This window comes from Carlito syrichta, unplaced genomic scaffold (assembly GCF_000164805.1).
Source record: "Carlito syrichta isolate Samal-C Ts95f unplaced genomic scaffold, Tarsius_syrichta-2.0.1 Scaffold199527, whole genome shotgun sequence".
NCBI classification, from domain to species: domain Eukaryota; kingdom Metazoa; phylum Chordata; class Mammalia; order Primates; family Tarsiidae; genus Carlito; species Carlito syrichta.
The window spans coordinates 1-21,766 of NW_007143623.1; the positions used below are offsets into that span (position 1 = coordinate 1).

The following is a 21,766-nucleotide window of genomic DNA, read 5'->3' on the forward strand; positions in this document are numbered from 1 at the left end:
TCGTTTTATCCATCACCACATCCACAGCACAGTCCAGGGGCATAGATGGTGCTCAGTAGTGTTTATGGGCAGTCCATGACTCTTGCTACCACCTAGGGGCTGTGAGGGCTGATTTAGTCTTACAACTCTCAATGAACATACTGAATGTGTCCATGACCCCATTCAGATGGGGTGTGAAGCTTGACTCCCTCCAATAATCTCTTATCCAACACTTTCCCCAACTCAAATGTAAATTCAGATACAGATAAGGCTAACAAAAGTTACACAAATTACAACAGAATAGATCAAAAGGCATCCTTACTTTTGGTGTCCAGACCACCACGGTAGCCTGTCCAGCCCTTGAGAGTGATTGTGTCACCCAGAAGACTTAAAAATTTTTGAAAAACCTCACTTCCAATTTCTGTAGAAAGAGGTAAAGTATGAAGAAATTGTGGGTGTCAACAAGCCCTCGTTTTCTAACTATGCACTGGAATCACTAAAAAACTCATTAGGTTTTGCTGATGTGTACACAGTAAACAACATGGAGAAGTCACACTTCCTTCTTCCTGGTGATCATGAGGAAGTTCCACAATTCTCAAGAATTCAAAGAAAGGAAAACTGCAGAACCAGATGAATCAACTTTACCACTGCCAGAATGTGACTACAAGTGTTTAATACTGCAAAATGGAAATGTTATTGCTGCTTGCATTAACACTAAGCAGATATTTAACATGAACAGTGCTAAAAATCAAAAAATTGATACTACCTTACAATTCTCCCAACCATAAAAATCACAGACTAATCTTGGGATCGTGAAGAACCAAATTCTCCAAATCCCACGTGCTTTTCTGTCTCTCCAGTACCCAGAACAATGACTGGTACAAACTAGGCAATCAATAAATATTTGCCAAATGAATGAAACTGGACAATGATCACCCTACAAAATTTACTCTGAAATTGTGTAAAACTGTCTCCTTGTATTAAAGACTCCAACTCAACAGACAAGTTCAACTTCTATTGTAAAAAGTGCAACAAGGCAGGACAGGGTCCCTGTCAGCAGAAAGGGGGAGGAGATCACTCACCATTGCTGAACATCTCATCGTCAGTGAGCTGCCCATCTTTGACAAAAAGAATCCCAAACTTGAAATTCACAGAGCCCTTACAATGAGAACGAAAGGTGTCACAGTTAATTTTATCATCAGAGTTTAAATAGTTCTGACAAGTGCTATTTGTTACTTAAGACAACTGCAAGTCACCAGAATGAATACTTGGGGGATTCCTTTTTCCCTCCATCCTGATTTTGACTAATGTTAACAATAATCATTCCTTAATTTTTACAGACTTTTATAGCTTACTAATGAGACTGTATGCTTTTATGTGAGTTAATTCATTTGTGATTTCATTACTAATGGCATCTGTAGGATGCCAGGTCTGTCCTGTGGCAAAACAGAGCTCCAAACAAATGGCCACAGGAACTCACAGGCCAGGCAACATCTTCCAATCAATCCACCAGCAACAGTCCAAGTCCAAGTCAACAAACTAATAGTAATTCAAAGTTTAATATAACAATCTCAGACTGATATCTTGTGGATTCTTTTAGAAATAGAAATGAAAATTTTAGGCAATTTATACTAAAAGGTTACTTTCCCCAATTCCTAAAGATATTAAATCTAAAGAAATCACAAAACAGATGTGAAAAAAAAGGTTAAGCAAACAGTAGCAGGGACTAAAGCTCGTAAAAATGTGCAGTCTATCATCCTCAACTTTAGACGGAATTAAAATCTGATCTTGTGGAAATGATACACAGCAGCTTCCAGAGAGGAACAGGGTCAGGGAATGGTAAACAGAGTTTCAACTGAATTTTTTATTCTTTTTTTTTTCTTCAACTGGGTAGTGAGTGTATACATCTTCATTAAATTATTCTCTATACTTTTTTGTGTGCCTGAAGTATTTCATAATTTTAAAAAACCTGATTTCAAAAGAGAATCAAACTCTGCAAGGTTGTTTGACCCACCATTAGATGAGGTAATTGTTGGTGGTCTATTAAGGGGTAGACAAGTAACAAAGGTGTTTAAAGCACTGGACAACGGGTCAGAGGAGGGAGGTCAAGGAGAATGCCAAGATTTAGGACTCCTGAATCTGGAAGAATTAAGACTTTGAAAATCCAAGAGTCTAAGGCTATGCGTCTATACATTTTTCTGCCCCAACACACCTGAGAGACAGATGCGCACCCATCAGTAACAGTGGCTTTTTATATAGAGTTAGAAAAAAAGAGTTCACTTCTAAGATGACCTCTCAGCATTGAACTCTTCTGGGATGGCAGACTCTTTCTCATCATGAGGTCTCAGTTGAAATGTCTCTTCCAGAAAGACCTTTCCTAATCTCCCAATATAAAATCACCTTCCCTCTGCTGTTATTCTCCATGAGAGCACCTTGTTTCTTACCCTACAGTACTCTTCATACTCTGTAACTAATTTGTTGAACTGGCATATTTGTGTTTCTACCACTAGAACCTAAGTACTCTTCACACTCTGTACATCTTTTGTTGAACTTGCATATTTGTCTGTTTCTACCACTAGAACTGAAGTCCTGTAAAAAAAGGATCATACATGGTTTACTTTACATTGAATCCCCAGTGCAAACCATAGTGACAGGTGCATTAGAGAAGATTAATACATATTCACAGAATGAGCAACTATGCATATAATAAATGAGAAAAGAAACAAAATTGGCCAGATACAACTTAACAAGACTGTGCAACACCAGTCTTTCTGGAGCTTCCCCCTGAAGCAGGAGGGGTCCCCAGCAAGGGTACTGGTAACATGGTACCAGTCTCAGAGAGCCCCATAAAAGCTTTGGCTAGTGATCAGGTGGCAGTAGGCCCCGTCTCTGCCTGTAGCTCTTAGTTTCACTCAACACTCTCCAGAGAACACTATGCCATGATTTTGGAAGGAACACTAGATCAAAAGGCAGGGGACCCAAGCTCTACTGTAGTCATTCCATTCACTTAGTTCCGGCCATGAGTGGGTCTCTTTCCTTCCCTGGGCTTCACTGTCCTGTCTGTCAAATGAATGGGTGGACTCAATGGACTGTAGAACTTCTGGTTCTACTGTCTGACAGTTTTGAAGGTTGGGAAATCCAAATTAAGGTACTGGCATATTTAGTGTGTGGTAAAGGTCCTATTCCTGGTTCATAGGCGGTACCTTCCAGTTACATACTCCCATGGTAGAAGGGGAGAACCAGCTCCCTTGGCTTCATTTATAAGAGCACAAATCCCACTCATGAGAGCTCCTCCCTCATGACCTTAACACTTTGCAAGGCCCTACCTCCTAATACTACCTCATAGGTAATCAGGCTTCATCATATGAATTATGGGGGGACACAAATATTCAGACTATAGCAGCCTACCACATTTTTTTCAATGGCATCATAGTATTTTATAATTCATTCATCCAATCATTCATTTGTTTGCCCAGCAAATATTTACCCCGAACCTTCTATTTGCACTGCTCTGAATCTGGGAATACAGCAGAGAACAAAACTGAGTAAGTCCTTGTTCTCAGGGTGCTTATATTCTCATGGGGGAGACAGCTAAACAAACATATGAAAATACAAGCATTAAGAAGAAAAACAAAGCAGAGTCAAGGGGCTGAGGGTGAGAGGAAGGTACGCCATTCTAGACAGGTGGTCAGAGAAGGCCTCTTGGAGCAGAGGTCTTGACTGACTGAGGACGTAGCCTTCGAGGACATTGGGGGACAAGCAACCCCGGCAGTGGGAACTGCAGGTCCTTCTGAGGAGGTAGAGGAATAATGAGGTCGATATGGTTAGTGCAGAGTCAAGAATTGGAGAAGCAGCTGGGGCCAGAGCATATGTGCCTCAGCAGGTCAGGGTAAGGATTTGAGGCTTTACTTTGAGTGGATGGGAGGGCTTTAGAGTTTCAAGCAGAGGGATGACTTTATTGGACGTGCCTTAAAAGGACCGTTGGATACTATCTGGAAAGTAGAAGAGGGGACAAGGGTGGAAGCCAGAGGAAGAGGCAGGAGGCTCTGCAGAACACAGGCAAGAGAAAGGGCGTGGCATCGTTGCACGCGAGTGGCCGTGGTGGAAGCATTTGAGAAGGGTTTGGATCAAGGATACTTTATAAAGATGTGTCACCAGGATGTGCTGATGGATTAGATGTGGGGTATTAGAGAAAGGGAGATGTTAAGGATTTTTCCAAGTTTGGGCTGAGCAACTGGACAAATGACAGGTATAATATGTATAAACCATTATTTACTCAATTGCCTACTGATAATATTTCAGATATTTCCCTAAGTTATGTACTTAGAAAACCCAATACAGGGCTACCCCCTCAGGTCCACTCCCACTCTGGGAGCTTTTCTGTCCTCTTAATAAATCCTGCTTTCAAAAAGAAAAAAGGAAAAAGAAAACTCAATACATTTTTTTAAATGGAGGCAACAGGGAACTGAAACATGTAAATAAATATGACATTTGTGTATTAAGAGCATCCTAATAAAGCACCAACACTCTATTTTAATTTAATGAAAATTAAAAACTCATTACTCACCCTGATCACAAGGTTAACATGTGAATGTTTCTAAGCAGATTTAAGTAGTTTTTTGTTATTGTTAATCTTTATAGCAAGCTGCATAGAAAATTATGAATATACCTTTTAAAAACATGTCAATAATGTCAGCAATAAAGGCTGCGTTCACTGTGTAGGGAGAAGTATATTTATAAATATGGAGGCAAAACACAGCAGGAGTATATATTTCCACAAAATCACTCACCTCTTGTTCTTCAAGAACCAGCAAGTCCTGTCAAATAAAGTTTAAAAGTTATGTCTATGCATAACAGTGATGATTTCATCTTGACTGTCTGTGAAAGCAAAGCTTCAGTTTACTCACACTGTTTTATGTTAAGACATTTGGAAGATAATTTTAAAAGTTGGTTATAGGAACTTTCTTTGGAAGAAAAAAAACAACTATGACCAAGGGTAGGTGCCAGGAGTGTTGGATATTTTTTCTTCCTGCTGCCAGACTTTAACTAAGTTCCTTTATAAGATCCTCTTGTAAAAGCAGCACGGAGCAGTAAACGTAAACAATCCTGCCCTTGAGTCCTTGCTCTGTCACTTTCTGAACTGTTTGGACTCAAGTCATTTAAGCTGTTTGGGTCTGTCTCCTTCTCCATGAACCAAGGATAATTCCCATGTTAACTCTCATTATGAAAGAATGACTGTATGTGGAAGGCCTGGTATACAACAGAGATTTGAACAACTTTAAATTACTTTCCCTCTCATTCTCAGTTACTCCATATAAAAATGTGTAAATTAATTACATAGAAGTCTCATTTCCCCAGAACTTCTAAAAAAGTAGATTTGGGTTGATAAGCGAATACCAGGCCAAGGCTCTGACAGGGAAACTGTGGCTGAGAGGAGGTGGGAAGGGATGGCCCAAGTGAGCCACGGGGAGAGCACAGAGGGGCTGAGGGTCCAGATGGAGGCAGGGAGACTGGAGGGACCCTCACCCTTCTTCTGGCCCAAGGCACTCTGGGGAGGAGCTGTGTCAACTGGAGACCTAGCAATTCTGAAAGAACTGTATGAGGTACAGTAAAATCTCCATTTTAATCTAACAGGAAGCCTCTTCCATCGAGAACTCAGCTATCTTTACTATTTCTGAATTCCTAGAAAAAATAAAATTATATTATACATTTTTTTCTTTTTGAGTCAAGGTCTCACTCTGTCGGTCAGGCTGGGGTACAATGACATGATCACAGCTTACCATAGCCTTGACCTCTTGGGCTCAGGCAATTCTTTTGCCTCAGTCTCCTGAGTAGCTGGGACTACAGGTGCACACCACCACACCCAGCTAATTTTTAAAAAAAATTTTTTGTAGAGATAAGGTCTTGCTATGTTGCCCAGGCTGGTCTTGAACTCCTTGGCTCAAGTAATCCTCCCACCTCAGCCTCCCAAAGTGTTACAGGCTAAAAAGAGGCCATTTTGGTTATATTAAAACAATCATTTAGAAAAGACATAGAAACTTAAGCTAAGTTGGGCTAAACATAGAAGCCATCTGAATTTAAAAGTGAACATTTTTCCTTATCCCCCCTTCACTCTCCTTGGATCTAGTAACTGTTGTTGGTTCTGAAGGGAACACAGCCATCTTCTTTGAGCCCCCGGTAAGTAGGAGACACACAAAAACTGCATTTCCCTGGAAAAGCCTCCATCGTACCTAGGTAAGAAATGGGCTCTAATGAGACTTTCTAAAACCCAGAAATGTATCTGTACCCTTAGTCTCTAGATGACAACTGCTTTCTTTCATGTCTTTGTATTAATTTTATGTATAATGTTTAATTAAGCCTTGTGAACTGAACCAGAACTCCTGGAATAAGCAAAAACAAAACAAAACAAAAACCAAAAACTGTAACCAACTAGGAAGTACGCAGCCCCGAATTGTCCAAGGTAATTGTAACTTATAAGAATGGCAGGACAGGCCAGGCACAGTGGCTCAAGCATGTGATCCCAGCACTTTGGGAGGTCGAGGTAAGAGGATTGCCTGAGTCCATGGGTTTGAGACCAGACTGGGCAACTTGGTGAGACCTCGTCTCTACAATATATAAATAAATAATCAGCCGAGCATGGTAGTGCACACCTGTAGTTCCAGGCTACTTGGAAGACTCAGGCAGAAAGCTCACCAGAGCCCAGCAGGTCAACACTGGGGTGGCCATGAGCATGCCATTGCACTCCAGCCTGGGCAACAGAGTGAGATTCCAACTCAAAAAAAGAAAAAAAAAGAAAGAATGACAGGATTGATGTAATCTGAGCACCAGTTTATGACAGTAACTGTTTGGGGTCTAAATAAAGATTAAGAAAGAAACTGAGTAATGATCATAAGACACGTAGTCTTATTAATCAATAATAGGAAAAAGATAAGAAACTGTAAGTTTTATTATAATATTGAATGAAAAGTCTGCTTAAATGAACAGGTTTTTGGTGGATGCACAGCCTGTTTCCTGATGCCATAGTATCAGAATAAAACTCCTTACTTCTTCCAGTTCTCTGTCTATCAAATTTGATTGAGAGGGAAGCAGTCAACTGTTGGATTAGACTGTAACAAAAATACGAGGATTATAAGCATGAGCCACTGCCCCAGGCAGTCGTATACATTTTTTACATTGGGATTTCTTCATATGTGCATGTGCACAATTCTCTCTTTCCATAATTTCTTTTGATCATCTCAACCACCCTGTGGTGCAGTTTAATTGTTCCTGAATCACAGGAGGTGAGGGAGGACTCAGACCTCTGGTTGAAGTCACATGGCCTGTGTCTGTTCTGAATCCCGTGTCCAGTCCCTCTAACACCAAGGCCAGTGCTCCTTCCACACTAACACAGTGAAGAAGAAAGAAAAACTCACACCTGTCAGCTTCCCAACTGTCTATTGCCTGGCAAGCATTAGCAGTGGGACATTTTGAAACCAGTCCCTGGTCGGGCAGCAGAAATCAGAGTCTGGCAACAGGAATCTTAGCTGAGCTCAGGGACTGGTACCTCATACTCAGCTCCAGGGGCAGGAGGAATGTCACAGGCTGTCAGTTTACATTTATTTTGTAGTTTTTAAGTTTTGGATTAGATTTGCTCACAAGTGAATGGTTCTGTCATTTGTGCTGTTTGCTAGTGTCCCACTTAACATGATTCAGATTTTTAAAATATTCTTGTTCTTGAATTCGTGAGCATCAGCTAAGTTCCCTTCCTTATGCTTTCCAGTTTGTAATTTTAGTCCAGAAGGTACAATTTTGGTTAGCAGTGGTGTTTCTTAATACAGTCCTACTGGTATTGCTTTTGATATATACATTATTCCTATCATTAGTTTGAAGCCAATGCTGATTTTTTTTCACATTTATATCGAATTTGTGAGAGAGTGATTTTATGTACACTTAAAAAAAAAAAAAAACCTATGAAATGCCTTAAACATTCTAATTAAACTTACAAATTTTTATGAAATACCTGGTAATTTAGGAAAGTCATATTATATTGCAACTATCTGGAAACAGACTTGATGGCTTTGATGGATAGGAGGGGGAAGAAACATACAGACACCATGTTTCTCTATCCATTAAAGCCAGCCTGAATCACACATTGCTTCTGGAAAGATTCTGGTCAAGAAAAATGTATTACAATATAGCAGCCAGAAATAGATGAGCTACATTTAAAAATAGCATCAGATACCTTCCCTCTTTGTGTAAAGATGCCTTCTTTATAAGGTAATTGGTTTACTTTCTGTTTACTCTTTGGATCCTATGAATCTTTTAAACTAATTCTCTGTTTTCAGAGAAGTCTCTCACTCTATTGCCCAGGCTAAAGTACAGTGGCACAATCATAGCTCACTACAGCCTCGAACTCCTGGTCTCAAGCAATCTGTCTGCCTCAGCTTCCCAAATTGCAGGGACTATATCACATGCCATCACACTCAGCTAATTTTTAAATTACTTTTTGTAGAGTTAGGGTTTTGCTACGTTGCCCAGGCTGGTCTCAAACTTCTGGTCTCAAGTGATTCTCCCATCTCAGCTTCCCAAAGTGCTGCTTTGGGATTACAGTATAAGCATGAGCCAACCATGCCCAGACCCTGACCCTGTGATTTTCTAGGGAAATCCGCAGAAACCTGGCATTCTGGAGCTCTGAATGCAGAAATCTGCATGCAGATTTTGAATGCAGATTTGAATGCAGATTCTGAATGCAAAAATTCTGAATGCAGAAATCTGGTATTCTGCAGCTCCCGAGCCTCACACACACATAAACACTCACACACACTGAGGATGAGGGGAAAGCTCAGGAATGGTTCCTTGTTAAAGGAAAACAAAGCCAAAATATACATGTAAGGAAAGCAAGAAAGTATCTTTTTTTGGTAAAAACAAGTACAGAGTTATGATATAAATAGGCAAAATGTTGCTATATCTCTCCTGTTCCCTATTTCGTGAAAGTGAGAAAGTGGGTAGAAATAAATGAGCAGAGATTAACTCTGCTGAGGAAATTTGCTCTGTAGCTGGATATAGAGAGCAGTGACATGGAGTCAGCTCCATGGGTCTTGAGGCCCAGTGTCAGGGAAGCAGGGTTAGTGTAGAGGGTCATACCAAGACTCGAAGAAGGAAAGGATTAAGAATGATAACCACATGAGTAGAGTAATAAAGGATCACTGATACTGATATATTTATACTCACCCCTGGAGCTGAGTGTGAGGCACCAGTCCCTGAGCTCAGCTAAGATTCCTGTTGCCAGGCTCTGATTTCTGCTGCCTGACCAGGGACTAGCTGCAAAATGTCCCACTGCTAATGCTTGCCAGGCAATAGACAGTTGGGAAGCTGACAGGTGTGAGTTTTTCCTTCTTCTTCACTGTGTTAGTGTGGAAGGAGCACTAGCCTTGGTGTTAAGAGGGACTGGGCACGGGATTCAGAACAGACACAGGCCATGTGACTTCAACCAGAGGTCTGATTCCTCCCTCACCTGTGATTCAGGAACAATTAAATTGCACCACAGGGTGGTTGAGATGATCAAAAGAAATTATGGAAAGAGAGAATTGTGCACTTGCACATATGAAGAAATCCCAATGTAAAAAATGTCATTATTTATAATTCTGTTTGTTTTAAAATTTGCTATGAAGAACCACTTTTAGGCACAGTTGGCTTAGGTTGCTTAAAGTTTAACCTAACATACCCATTTTTGCCTGAGTTCTGTCTGGAGTTGAGGCAGAGTACAAACACTGCTTTATAAATTAAACCAAAACAAAAGAAACAGCAATTCACCACAAGTCTATATATTTGGGGTAAGCTAAGTTGAGAGTCAATCACCTTATTCTAAAAGCTAACTGTACTTCAAGGTAAGCAAGTAAATATTGCTTGTGTTCCAAGCAATCCTCCTCATGCTATGCAAATGTAAGCAGGATGCTTCTTTGCTTCAAGACTCCACTGTGTCTCAGCTGCCTCTTAGAATTCTACCCTGACTCTCCAGTCTCTTCCCTTGCCACTCAGCCCTGGTGTGCCAACTCCTGAAATCTTAGCTTTGACACATGACACACTACTAGTGATGGCTATGTTTATAAATTTCAAGGGGAGACTGTCACAGCTAAATCAATTACGACTGCAAGACAAAAGTCTGGTTGACATTTTTCTGATGAACCATTACCTAGATCATGACTCTAATTTTTTTTTCTCCCAAGCTGACTGTTTCCCTTAACAGTAAGTTCTAAGAAAATAAGGATGGCTTTCTTGACACCTTTTATCCTCAATGGTACCCAGCACAGCACACTCTACATGAGTAAGAGCCCATACTTCTTCACCACTATACAAAGTATCCACATAACCACTAAAGCTACTGAAATTAAAAAAGAGCTCAAATAGCCACATTGTGTATTTTATTAATTTTTTAAAAATCTTTTTCACATTCCATACAATTCTACATTCGTCAGTGAAAAGACCAGGCTTTAAGCTGTTCTTTCTAAACGTACACCCACCCTATTGGTTCATGGATGAAGGCAGCTCATCCATGATGAGTGAGTGGTTCTCAGTAGTGGCTATGCATCAGACTCACTCAAGGAACTTTTAAAAAGTAGATTTCCAGGTTCTATCCTAGACTCATCAAATCAGAATCTTGGGTATGAGGCTCTCTGACAATAATTTTTATAAAGCTGCACAGATGATTCTGCTCTATATCCAAGGCTAAGAATCACTGATGACCCATCAGTTCTATCCTAACACTAATTGATTTTGTACAAGTATGAAGCATAAAATTTTCTGTTACCTTTTGTATCTCAGGATGAAAAATTTCCCTAGGGCCTTTCTCAAATTTGTCCAGATTCATGGCACTGAAATAGAATATACAGAATGAGCTTCAGTGTGGTGGAAACTTAAATAATGTGGCAAGTCTCAGTTCTTCAGAGGCTAAATAATACCTTCTAGAAAATAGCAGATGGATTCCCTGAAGGACCAGACATTCAGAAGATACAAATCAACAATGAATGAATACATGAAAGTAACCAAATACCACATTGTACTTTACTTATATAACTGTCCCCTAATGATACTTGTGTATTAAGAGAGAGGGGAGGAGTCAGGAACATCTGTTTCAGGCAATCTTGATTATTCTTCTAGATTCTTGTTTTTATTTACTAGAAAAGTGATGAAATGTAACTGAGATTAACTGACATTTCTCTGCCACATAGAGCAAAAGATCGTCCTTAACAAGTCTACTTTTTTTTTTTAATGTTTTACTTTGGATGAGCAATATTAACTCCCTTGAACCTAAGTGCTTCTAGAGGTAAAACAAGGAGATTGAACTAGATGATCTCTAAGGAATCTTTTAGTCAGGACTCCAATATTTATAGGTGAAAGGCAAACATAATAACAATTTAGAAAGTACTTACAGTACACCTGGCACCCTGATAAATGCTTTTCATGGATTATTTCATTTAGTCCCTATGGGGTAAGCACTACTTTACCTCCATTTTAAAGATGAAGAAATTGAAGACCAGAAGTTAAATAACAGGATAACAAAACTGGTAAATAGCACAGCCAGGACTTGTACCCAGGCTTTTCTGACACTATTTAATTTACATTTAACTTTTCAAGTTCATTCTTGTAACAGAAAAGACAAAATCTTTTCTTCTAATGGCAGTAGCTATCAAAGTTGTAGTCTTTCACGTCTTTAAAATCTTGCTGTATCTTACTCTGGCTATGAATGGTATACTTAAAAGTTAAGGCCTTGTTCATATAACTAAATGAAATGCCTAGCTTTTAAACATAAATAGAAAGGAGTTGGGCATGGTGGCTCATGCCTGTAATCCCAGCACTTTGGGAGGTGAAAGGATCACCTGAGTCCAGGAGTTCAACACTAGCCTGGGCAACTCATCTCTACAATAAATAACAAAAATTAGTCGGGGGTGGTGGTGCATGCCTGTGGTTCCAGCTACTTGGAGACCGAGGCAGAAGGATCACTTGAGCCCAGCAGGTAGAGGCTGTGGTGGCCATGGAGTGCACTCCAGCACTCCACCCTGGGCAACAGAATGAGACTCCTACTCAAAAAAAAAAAGAAAAAAGAAAAAGAGGAAGAAAAAAGGAGCAAGAGTAACTTCTTTTTAGGGAACAACAACAAAAAAGATTCACAGAAATCTTAAGCAAGTATAATTTGAAGTACTACTCTCCAAACAAGTTAAGATTTATAGCCCCTTAGAAGCAACAGGATATTTCTGTCTCAGCAAAAAAATGTTAACCTCTTGGTGGAAGCTTTCTTAACTCAGGGTTTAGAACTGCTCAGGAAAAAAATCAGAAGGTGTAGAGCTTACAAGAGAAGGTCTGCAATTTGAAAATCAAACTAAGTTTGAAAATGGGATATAAAGTTTTTTATTTCTTAACCTTGGTGCCTTCTAACCAGTTAAATGTAATCTCTAACTGATAGCATCAAGTTTGTCACTGTAAGAGTCATTTTAGTAAGGAAGAGTTGTAGCTACTATGTGTCACATGGAACAATGAAAACACATCTCCTACCACCACCATTGTAGAAGAATTGTCAGGGCACTGGGTTAATTTGTCCTTCACACAATAGGGCATTAGAGGCTGACAGCCTAAGCCCTGGAGTTACACGGACCTAGGTTTTTGTTTGTTTGTTTGTTTGTTTGTTTTGAGTTGGAGTCTCACTCTGTTGCCCAGACTGGAGTGCAGTGGCCGCTCTCGGCCACTGCAGCCTCGACCTGCTGGGCTCCAGCGATCCTTCCGCCTCAGCCTTCCACATAGCCGGAATTATAGGCATGCGCTACCACGCCCGGCTGATTTTTTGATTTATTGTAGAGATGAGGTTTCGCTGCCCAGGCGGGTCTCGAACCCGCGGGCTCAGGCAATCCACTTACCTCAGCCTCCCAAAGGCACGGACCTAGGACCTAGGTTTAAATCCCAGTTCTGTGGTTGCCAGCTGTGAAGTCTCTCAAAGATTCCTTCACCTCTCAGAGGCTTCAATTCCTTACAAGTGGAATGGCGAACATAATAGATCTGCTGCATGGAGCTAGTTTAAAGATTTACTCAGGGAATGCTTGTAAAGCACTTAGCCAGGTGCTTAACAAACATAAGCTACTGTTACTATGATGTAACGTCTTAGTTGGTGACAAAGCAACAAGCTGAATCTGAGTGGTGGCATTCCCTAGGGGAAGCTGCCACTCAAGCATGGGAGAAAGATAAGAGGGAGGAGGGAAGGTGGGGGCATGAGCCAGATGTTCCATTCATTTAACTCTCTGTCTGGCGAAGAATAAGCACATTCTCTTCAGAGAAGCCTTTACTGACATCTGGGTTCTATTTCAAAGCAGACAAATTAAAGGAAAAATATTTCTTGATTTTCTTTGTAAAACCAAAGTATCTGCATGCATGCAAGAACGAAGAAGCAGGCAATTAATGCTGTATGGAAAGATAACTAGGAGTGATGCCCGAAACCAGTCGGACCCGGACTCGAGCTTTGGCTCTACCACACACTCGCCGTGTGACCTTGGCTTTCTCTCAGTGAATGTTCCTTCTCCTGTAAAATGAGGACTCTCACAGCACCTGCCTTACAGGGTTACTGTGATGATTACATGAGGTAACACGTGTCAAGTGCTCAATAAAATGTCCGGCACATAGTCAAGGCTTAAGAAAATGGAATGTTAACATCAGAGTGCTCACAGGAAAAAACAATTACAAAGCACTCCAAATCCTGGTGTGGGGTTTCTATCCATTAGCACTCACCTTAAGATGGACTTCACAGAAAGAGTTTTTGTGGGACTGTAGGGAAGGCATATTTTCTGGGTACCCTGGAAAAGTCAAAACATCAAATCAGTGAGAAGTTTGGCAACTTCCATCCCTAAAGAGCTTTACTTGACCATTTAAAAGAAGCCCATATCCAGTCTTTCTCCGTTTTCTTCAAGGGGCATATATAAGAATAATCACATTTTTGTTGGAAATAACCCTACCAAGGTTTGAATATCTTCCAGTATCTCCCCATATCAATATGTATGGAGTCAAGCATGATTCTCTAACATACAGGTTTTCAGTGTCCTAGGTATTGTGGAGAGCAGATGAGCCATTTTAACTAGATGAGAAAGAAATTTGGTCTCTGAGCCAAAAATGGAAAAAGCCTCAATGATCCTAAGAAGAAATCAGTCTCCATATGTTCAAATATAATTTCTCCAAGTCAAAGACTAGAAATCATCTGAATCTTTTAGAGAGGTTTTTGTAATGTGCACTTTCATAAGTGTCTTCATTTTCTTATTTAAAGTCTATTTTCTCTAAGTGTGTACCCACTGTGACTAACTCACAGAAAGTACTCAATACATATTTGCTGACTGTAAAGAGAATGAATGAAGAATTGCCTGAATGAGTCAGTCTCATGTCCAAACCACTTACAACAGATGAGTACTAGTCTCTTCCTAATCGTCTAAGAAAAGATAAGGCAGATTTATAATGCACAAAGGATGTATGTTGCATAGTTAGCAAAAGGGATTATTATTTAATACAAATTTAAAACTTCCTTACTAACTTTGACTAATAAAATTGGCGTCACAAACAGCTAGAAGGAGGTTACGGGTATCTGTTGCAGGAAATGGGCAAAAAAGTAAATATCACCTTTCTCGTGCTTTCAGGACACATCTGCCAATTTATCTGCCCAAACCCTGAACAATGGTCTAGGAATGGAGTTCTCTAAACTTTTCAAGCCCACGATCTATTTTCATAATCCAAACTTCCATACCCACACCCTGGTCATTGCAGCTGAACATCAGAAGCTGCACTAGGTGGAGCTCTTTTTATGATTCTCGATTGGCCAAGAAAATTAAGATTAGCTTTTCTTTTTGTAGTTTGTGTTACAAGATTTAAATTTTTTTCCCAAGTGTAGAGGAATATCATGATAGAACTATGTATTTTCCAATTCCAAAGATCACATCTTTAAAACTTGAGTTTCTCTGTGGCTTTTTTTTTTTTTTTTTTTTGCTCTGTGGCTCAGGCTGGAGAGCAGTGGTGCAATCATGGCTTGCTGCAGCCTTGAACTCCTGGGCTCAAGCAATCCTCCAGCCTTGGTCTTCCAAGTACCTGGGACTACAGGCATGTGCCATCACACCTGGCTTTGGCTTTATTTTCGTTTTGTTTTTTTACTGGCTCTAGCCTAACTTACACTGCATCCCCTATGCAGGACACTAGTCTGTCTAGGAGAGGCTCTTGAACTGCCCCTTCTTGCTCAGTTCCTACCTTTTCTTCTTACCCAACAGATCAAATGTTTTTTTGTTTTTTTGTTTTTAACCAGGGACTCTGTCACCCAGGCTAGAGTACAGGGGCACAATCACAGCTCACCACAGCCTCAATATCTTGGACTCAGGCAATCCTTCCCCCTCAGCATCCCAAATAGCTGCAACTACAGGCGTGAACTACCAGGCCCAGCTAATTTTTTGATTTCTTGTAGAAACGGGGTGTTGCTATGTTGCCCAGACTGATCTTAAACTCCTGAGCTTAAGCAATCCTCCTGCCTTGACATTCCAAAGTGCTGAATTACAGGAGTGAGTCAGGCACCCAGCCACCAACACACCAAAAGTTTTAAAGGGAAGCCAAGGACAGCTTTGGGGGAAACATGTGGCACGTTTCCAGCCCTCTACTGGGTTATGGTAACATCTTCACAAGCTGCCTACATGGGTGTGAAACCCAGGGCTCGCTGGATTTAAAGTTTGTGCTTTTCTTCACTACAAACTGATAAAGCTCTTCCTCTCTTTTGTAGCTTTCCAGAGCCGATATTTGAGTAAAATGGTTCTTTGCTTTCCAGTGGAACCACCAAATGCATAGGCAGAGGCAATTGCCTATCGGGCAACACCAAGTGAGCACCGCAAGGATGTAGGAGTGCACAGCAAACATTACTCTGTTTATGTAATGTTACGCTGTTTATGTGTGTGCATGTGTGTCTAGAAGCCTGTGGCAGTAATCATCTCTAAGTACTTGGGCTCTTTTGTCCTTGCTGTACTGTCTGGATGGCATTTTTATAATAAGTATGAGTGATTTTTCATACTTTCTTTTTGTGAGACTTTTCTTTGTTTAGAAGAATCACAGCAGAGATATGCAAGACTGTTATGAGGGTTACACATTTAGCTAGTTTTCTAACTTCTTTATAACCTAACAATGCCAGCTCGCTGAGATGGGAGGAAGACTGAGTCAAATACTTTGGTGCACTTCCCATAGCCTCCAGCACTAGTTTTGAGCTAAAGGAACTTAATAACTGACCCCGTAGGCTAACATTCAGCTTAGATTTCTCAGATCCTTCCTTCCTTCAGAACATCCTTCTGCAGCTGGAAGCAAACCCTTTCACTGCCCTCAGCACATGATTGAGGGCCTAGGGAAGGTGCCTGGGTAAAGTCGGGGGCACTTCTTACCAGAAAGGGACCAAAGCTTACCATGACCAGCCCTGTGCTGTCTCACAGTAGTTCTGGAGTTTGAATCCCACCCCCGTTCAGCTTCTCTCATGCCAAGTACCAGTAACCCCCCAGAGCATTCCTTGTTTGTCTTGGGATTGTTGGTCCTTCTGTCTGGAACACTCCTCGCCTGCTCTTCTCCTACTCTTTATGTAGCTGGTTCCCTTTCATTCCTCAAGTCTCTACTTGCAGGACACCTCCTCAAGCAGCTTTCCCTGAACTCTCTCAACTAAGCAGGTCTCCTGCATCATGCTCTGCCATTGTCTGTCTGTCTTTCTTCAGAGTGCTGATCAAAATTTAGAATGTCACACAGACAATATCTTTGGAAATTAAAATACACAAAATTTCCCCCCTGCATTTGTCCCCCTCTGCCTTCCCTAGTACCTGGCAGCCATCTCAAGGTGAGGAGGGGGTGATGTCACTTCCTGATGGAAGAAGAAATGACACTGAGAAAATCTATTCCACAAAGGTGGAACAAGTGGGAAACCTGCCCTTTCCTGCCTTTGTGGAAGGAAGGAAGAAAGAAGATGACAAGAAGACCAAAGGTTAGATGCCAGGCCCCGATGCCCCCACGCGGAGGACAAGCCTTGAAGAGGATTGGGGGACAATGCAAATCTATCGGGATAAGACTTATATAAATTTTGTGAAATGCAGTAACTCTGGAGCTACAAGTGTTGATGACCAGAGAGACGACAGATGCAGATCTAAGGCAGAGCTCCTCCCTCCACACATCCGACCAGTGGTTTGTAGGGGATGTGCCCCAGGAAGGAACTTAGAGCTTCTGAGAGGTGCAGAGACCTGCGATCAGGCCAAGGAATGACTTCATAACAAGAGGTAAATGGCTGGGACAATGGATTTCAGGGGCAGGTGATTTCCCATGACCCCAAAGAGCTAGAGGGACCAGTTATATCTCAGAAGTCAGAGACCAGACCAGCCACTCCACAGTAGAAACCAGAAAGAACTCAGAGAGCCCATGTGGATCCAAGGTCTTCTGCCACCACAAGGCCTCATAAGTTCTCTCCCCATGTACCCAAATACCAACTGCAAGAGGAGCAGGAGGGGAAAATAAATTGGAAAGACTGATTATTTGCCCAAAAGGGATAGAGTCACTCTAAACAGAATATTTAAACCAGAGATTAGAATGCTGTAATTAGCAAATAAAATAAGTAAAAGATTAAAAAAAAAAAAAAAAAGTAGACCAGAAAGCAGCCTGCCTGGTGTGGAAGATAAGGGGCTGGGGTGAAGGTTCTGTCACTTCTCACTAAGTGAACCACAAGAGGACTATGATGCATACCCTGGAGGAAACTGACACACATTTCCCCAACACAAGAGTTATCTCCTGAAACTGTTACATAACCTTTGCTTCAAGTGCAATCAAGATACTTACTGTTTTCCTCCAAAGAATTGCACGATATTGAGGGACACGCTGATTGTTTTGGTCAGAAAGGGTCACAGACAAGAAGAAGGGGCTCTTCTCTGCATCGTTTCCAATGTAATTCTGATGGACTAGAAAAGAAACAGGTTTAGAACAGTGAGACTGCAACTGGTCCTGCCAGTCACAGATGGTAGTGGACACTGCAGGTGGTGTCCAGCCCTTCCCATATGCTCAAAGAACAATAAGCCCAAGGACAGCTCAAACGGAACCTGATCACTGCCCTTCCCCTTGCCAGACTGGAGGAGAAATCTGCCATGGGGGTTCTGGAAAGACTTACAGTCTCCTAACTATGGCCTTCTTCATCCTCTGGACATGGTAGTGTCTAGAAGTGATGCCTGGAATTGCTGCAACCATCTCATGACCCTGAGGAGAGCCAGCCTTTGCCACATCAAGGACGATGAAGCAGAAAAAGGAAGAGGGTCTGGGTCTAAGTCACCAGCCCTGTAGCCTGTCCTGCCTCTGGAATTCTTGTTATATTCCTTCCTGTTTAACCACTTGAGACTGGTTTTCTGTTATTTGTAGCTGAAGACATTCAAACTTATAGCACCATTTTCCTATAAAGTGCTCACTACTCTGTCCACTATGCTTGCAAGCATTTAGGAAGATGACGACTTTACTGCTGATGTATTTTTAAATAAATGCTTCTATGTCCCTCCTCTTAATAAATTATGCCTGGACAAATAAATGAATTTCTTAGAGTAACACAGAGTTAGATTTCTTAAAAGGCATCATTTAGGTCCACTCATTCTCATTTCATAGCTCAAGTATCACATCCACAAATGAATGCACTGGCCTGAGGAGCAACTTCTCTAACACACTTAGAAGCCCAAAACAGTAATTACTCTTCTGTTATCTTTTGCCATGAACCACACTTCTGTTTTTCACCTTTCCACATATTTTCACTTGAGCCCTCCACTTTAAACGTACATAGCTATTAATGACTGAGCTCTTGGTTTTGTGCCTGGTACAGGGCTTAGTGTTATTCCTGCATCATCTCATTGAAACTTCTGTTCAAACCTACAAGGTAAGTGCTAGTAATACACCCACTTTACAGAAAGGGAAACTGAGTCTCAGAGAAGTGGAGCGTAACTAGTGTATGGTCCCATGATTAATAATGGCAGGACTAGGATTCAAACCTATCTTGTGGGCCCATCAGGGCAGGGATCATGGCTGTCTTTGCTGTTGTATCCCCACTGTGCTGCATATTGCCTGGCACATAGTGGATGATAAATAAATACCCGCCACTGATGAATGTCTGAATGATGCCAAAGCCTAAAATATAATGCCTTCCTAGTTCTATATTAGCTCTGGGACTCAGGGGACCAGTTCTTTCCATCATTGCCTTGGACGAAGTATTCAGAACCCATTATAGACAGGGCACGTACCTTGTTAAGTATAAAGTCGTTTTCCTACCCTGAAGAATTGTTTTTTATCTCTCAAATAACTCATTTAGATGCTATAATCACCTTAGCTCCCCAGGGACAAAAATAATTGTCCAAAAAAAATAATGAGCAAAATTCTTAGGGCTGAGACTACAAATTGAATCTTTTAGTCAACAAGGTTTACTACTGGCTTTGAAGTGAAATGCCCTAATGTTAGTTTCCCTAGATTGATTCGTTTCACTCATTTGGGTACCAGAAATTATACTAACCCTAATTTTCATTTTGAATATCCTTTCTTACTCAACCAACCACCATAACGGCATAATTACCTTGTCCTAAAAAATACTTGAAATACCATCTGGTGTGGTATTCTGGGTTCTCTAAGTGCACATCCGTTCTTCGCCAAGTGCTTGGAAGAGCAGTTGCATTCTGTAATGGAACAAAGTTGTGATAATAAGAGGCTTACTCAGCAAATAAACATGAAGCTGGCAATGAACCAGAGGCCAAATAACCAGAAAAATCATTGTTAAAAGCATACACCCAAAGGCCACATGTTTTTATTAGAAGACACTCAGTTTATATTTACAAAATGAAAACATCCAGAAGGTCTTTCAGGTATAGAAAAAAAAAAAAAAAACACTTCAGCTATTTGTTTGTTTTTGTTTTTGAGTCAGATTCCAGCCCAGGCTGGAATGCAGCAGCATGATCATGGCTCACTGCAGCCTCGACCTCCTAAGCTCAGGTGAGCCTTCCAACTCAGCCTCCAGAGTAGTTGGGACTACAGGTATACACCATCACACTGAGCTAATTTTTGTTGTTGTTGTTGAGACAAGGTCTCACTATGTTGGCTAGGCTTGTCTCAAGCTCCTGGTCTCAAGCAATCCTTCCACCTCAGCCTCCCAAAGTGCTCGGATTACAGATATGAGCCACCACACTCAGCCAGTTCAGCTATTTCTTTCCTTTTTTTGAGTCAGAGTTTTACTCTGTCACCCAGGCTGGAGTGCAGCCACTGCAGTCTCGACCTGCTGGGCTCAGGCTATCCATTGGCCTCATCCTTCCAATTAGCTGGAACTATAGGCACATGCCACCACACCCAGGTAATTTTTTGATTTACTGTACAGATGAGGTCTCACCAAGTTGCCCAGTTCAGCTATTTCTAACATGAGTATAAAGTACTCCTTGTTGGTCTGAAGCTTCCACAATATGTGGGAGTTGCTGCCCCCTAGAGGCACTCCTTCTCTTTGTTACCCAGTAACACACAATTCACCTAGAATACTTCTGTAGCATCTTACTCAATTTCATCGTTTTGTAGAATTTTAGAAATTTATTACAAATATTATACAATTAATGTAAAATATGGATTAATATAATGAATAATATGAATCATTTAACCAAACATAATCATTATTAATGTTTTGGTATGGTTTTAAAAAAATTTTTCCCTATGCATATATATATATATGTATTTTTCTTAACAAAATGGAATCATAATGAATACACAATTCTGTGGCTTGCTTTTTCACTTAATAATATTTTTACATATCAATAAATACACTTCAATAATGTTCACTTTTTAAGTTGGAGTTTCACTCTGTCACATGATCATAGCTCACCACAGCCTCAACCTCCTGAATTCAGGTGATCCTCCCACCTCAGCTTCCTGAGTAGCCTGGGACTAGGCATGCACCACCATGCTCAGCAAATATTTTGTAGAGATGAAGTCTCACTATGTTGCCTAGGCTGGCAATCATGTTATATTATTCTTAATGGCTCTATACTATTTTATTATACAGATATAACTAGTAATACTAGATAATTAAGATGCTTCTAGTGCCAGGCATGGTGGCTCACACCTATAATCCCAGCACTTTGGGAGGCCAAGGTGAGAAGGCCACTTGAGCCCAGGGGTTTGAGACAAGCCTGAGCAACTTGGCAAAACCTCGTCTCTACAATAAATCAAAAAGTTAGCCAGGCTTGGTGTCACAAGCCTGTAGTTCCAGCTACTTGGAAGGCTGAGGCAGAAGGATCATCTGAGTCCAGCAGATCGAGGCTGCAGTGGTTGTGAGCATTCCACTGCCCCCCTAGCCTGGGTGACAAGAGTGAGGCTCCAACTCAAAAAAAAAGATGCTTCTAATTTTTGTTATTATAAAGTTGTGATGAACATCATCTAGTTCCATGTTTGTATACTTAACTTGTTCAATTATTTCCTTAGGATAAACTTAGAATTTGAAGTGCTTTGCCAAAGGTATGTACATTATCAAAGATATGTAATACAACGCCAACCTGGCATCTAGGAACATTGCTACAAAATTATAGTACTACCAGCAATGGTTGAAGATGCCATCTTCTCTATACCCTTGACTTTTCCTCTTTACAATTTAATGGCAAAAACGTAATCTAATGTTGCTTTATTTGTTTCTTTGTATCTGTTGATTGAAAGTTTTCCCTATATTTTGTATTGGTCATTTACAATTATTTTGTAGGTTATGTTTTTATGTCCTTTGTCAGTTATATGATTATTA

At 40.8% G+C, this 21,766-nt stretch overlaps 1 protein-coding gene across 1 annotated transcript in view; it reads right to left on the reverse strand.

The window, feature by feature from the left end:
- Positions 1-284: 284 nt before the first annotated feature.
- GARNL3 (GTPase activating Rap/RanGAP domain like 3) overlaps positions 285-21,766 on the reverse strand; it is a 97,735-nt gene continuing 76,253 nt past the window's right edge. The window contains exons 5-11 of the mRNA XM_021709372.1: positions 19,574-19,673; positions 17,815-17,933; positions 13,729-13,793; positions 10,766-10,829; positions 4,770-4,796; positions 1,062-1,137; positions 285-400 (exon numbers count right to left, since the gene is read on the reverse strand). Coding sequence (XP_021565047.1) covers positions 285-400; positions 1,062-1,137; positions 4,770-4,796; positions 10,766-10,829; positions 13,729-13,793; positions 17,815-17,933; positions 19,574-19,673 — 567 coding nt within the window. The remainder of the gene's footprint in view (positions 401-1,061; positions 1,138-4,769; positions 4,797-10,765; positions 10,830-13,728; positions 13,794-17,814; positions 17,934-19,573; positions 19,674-21,766) is intronic.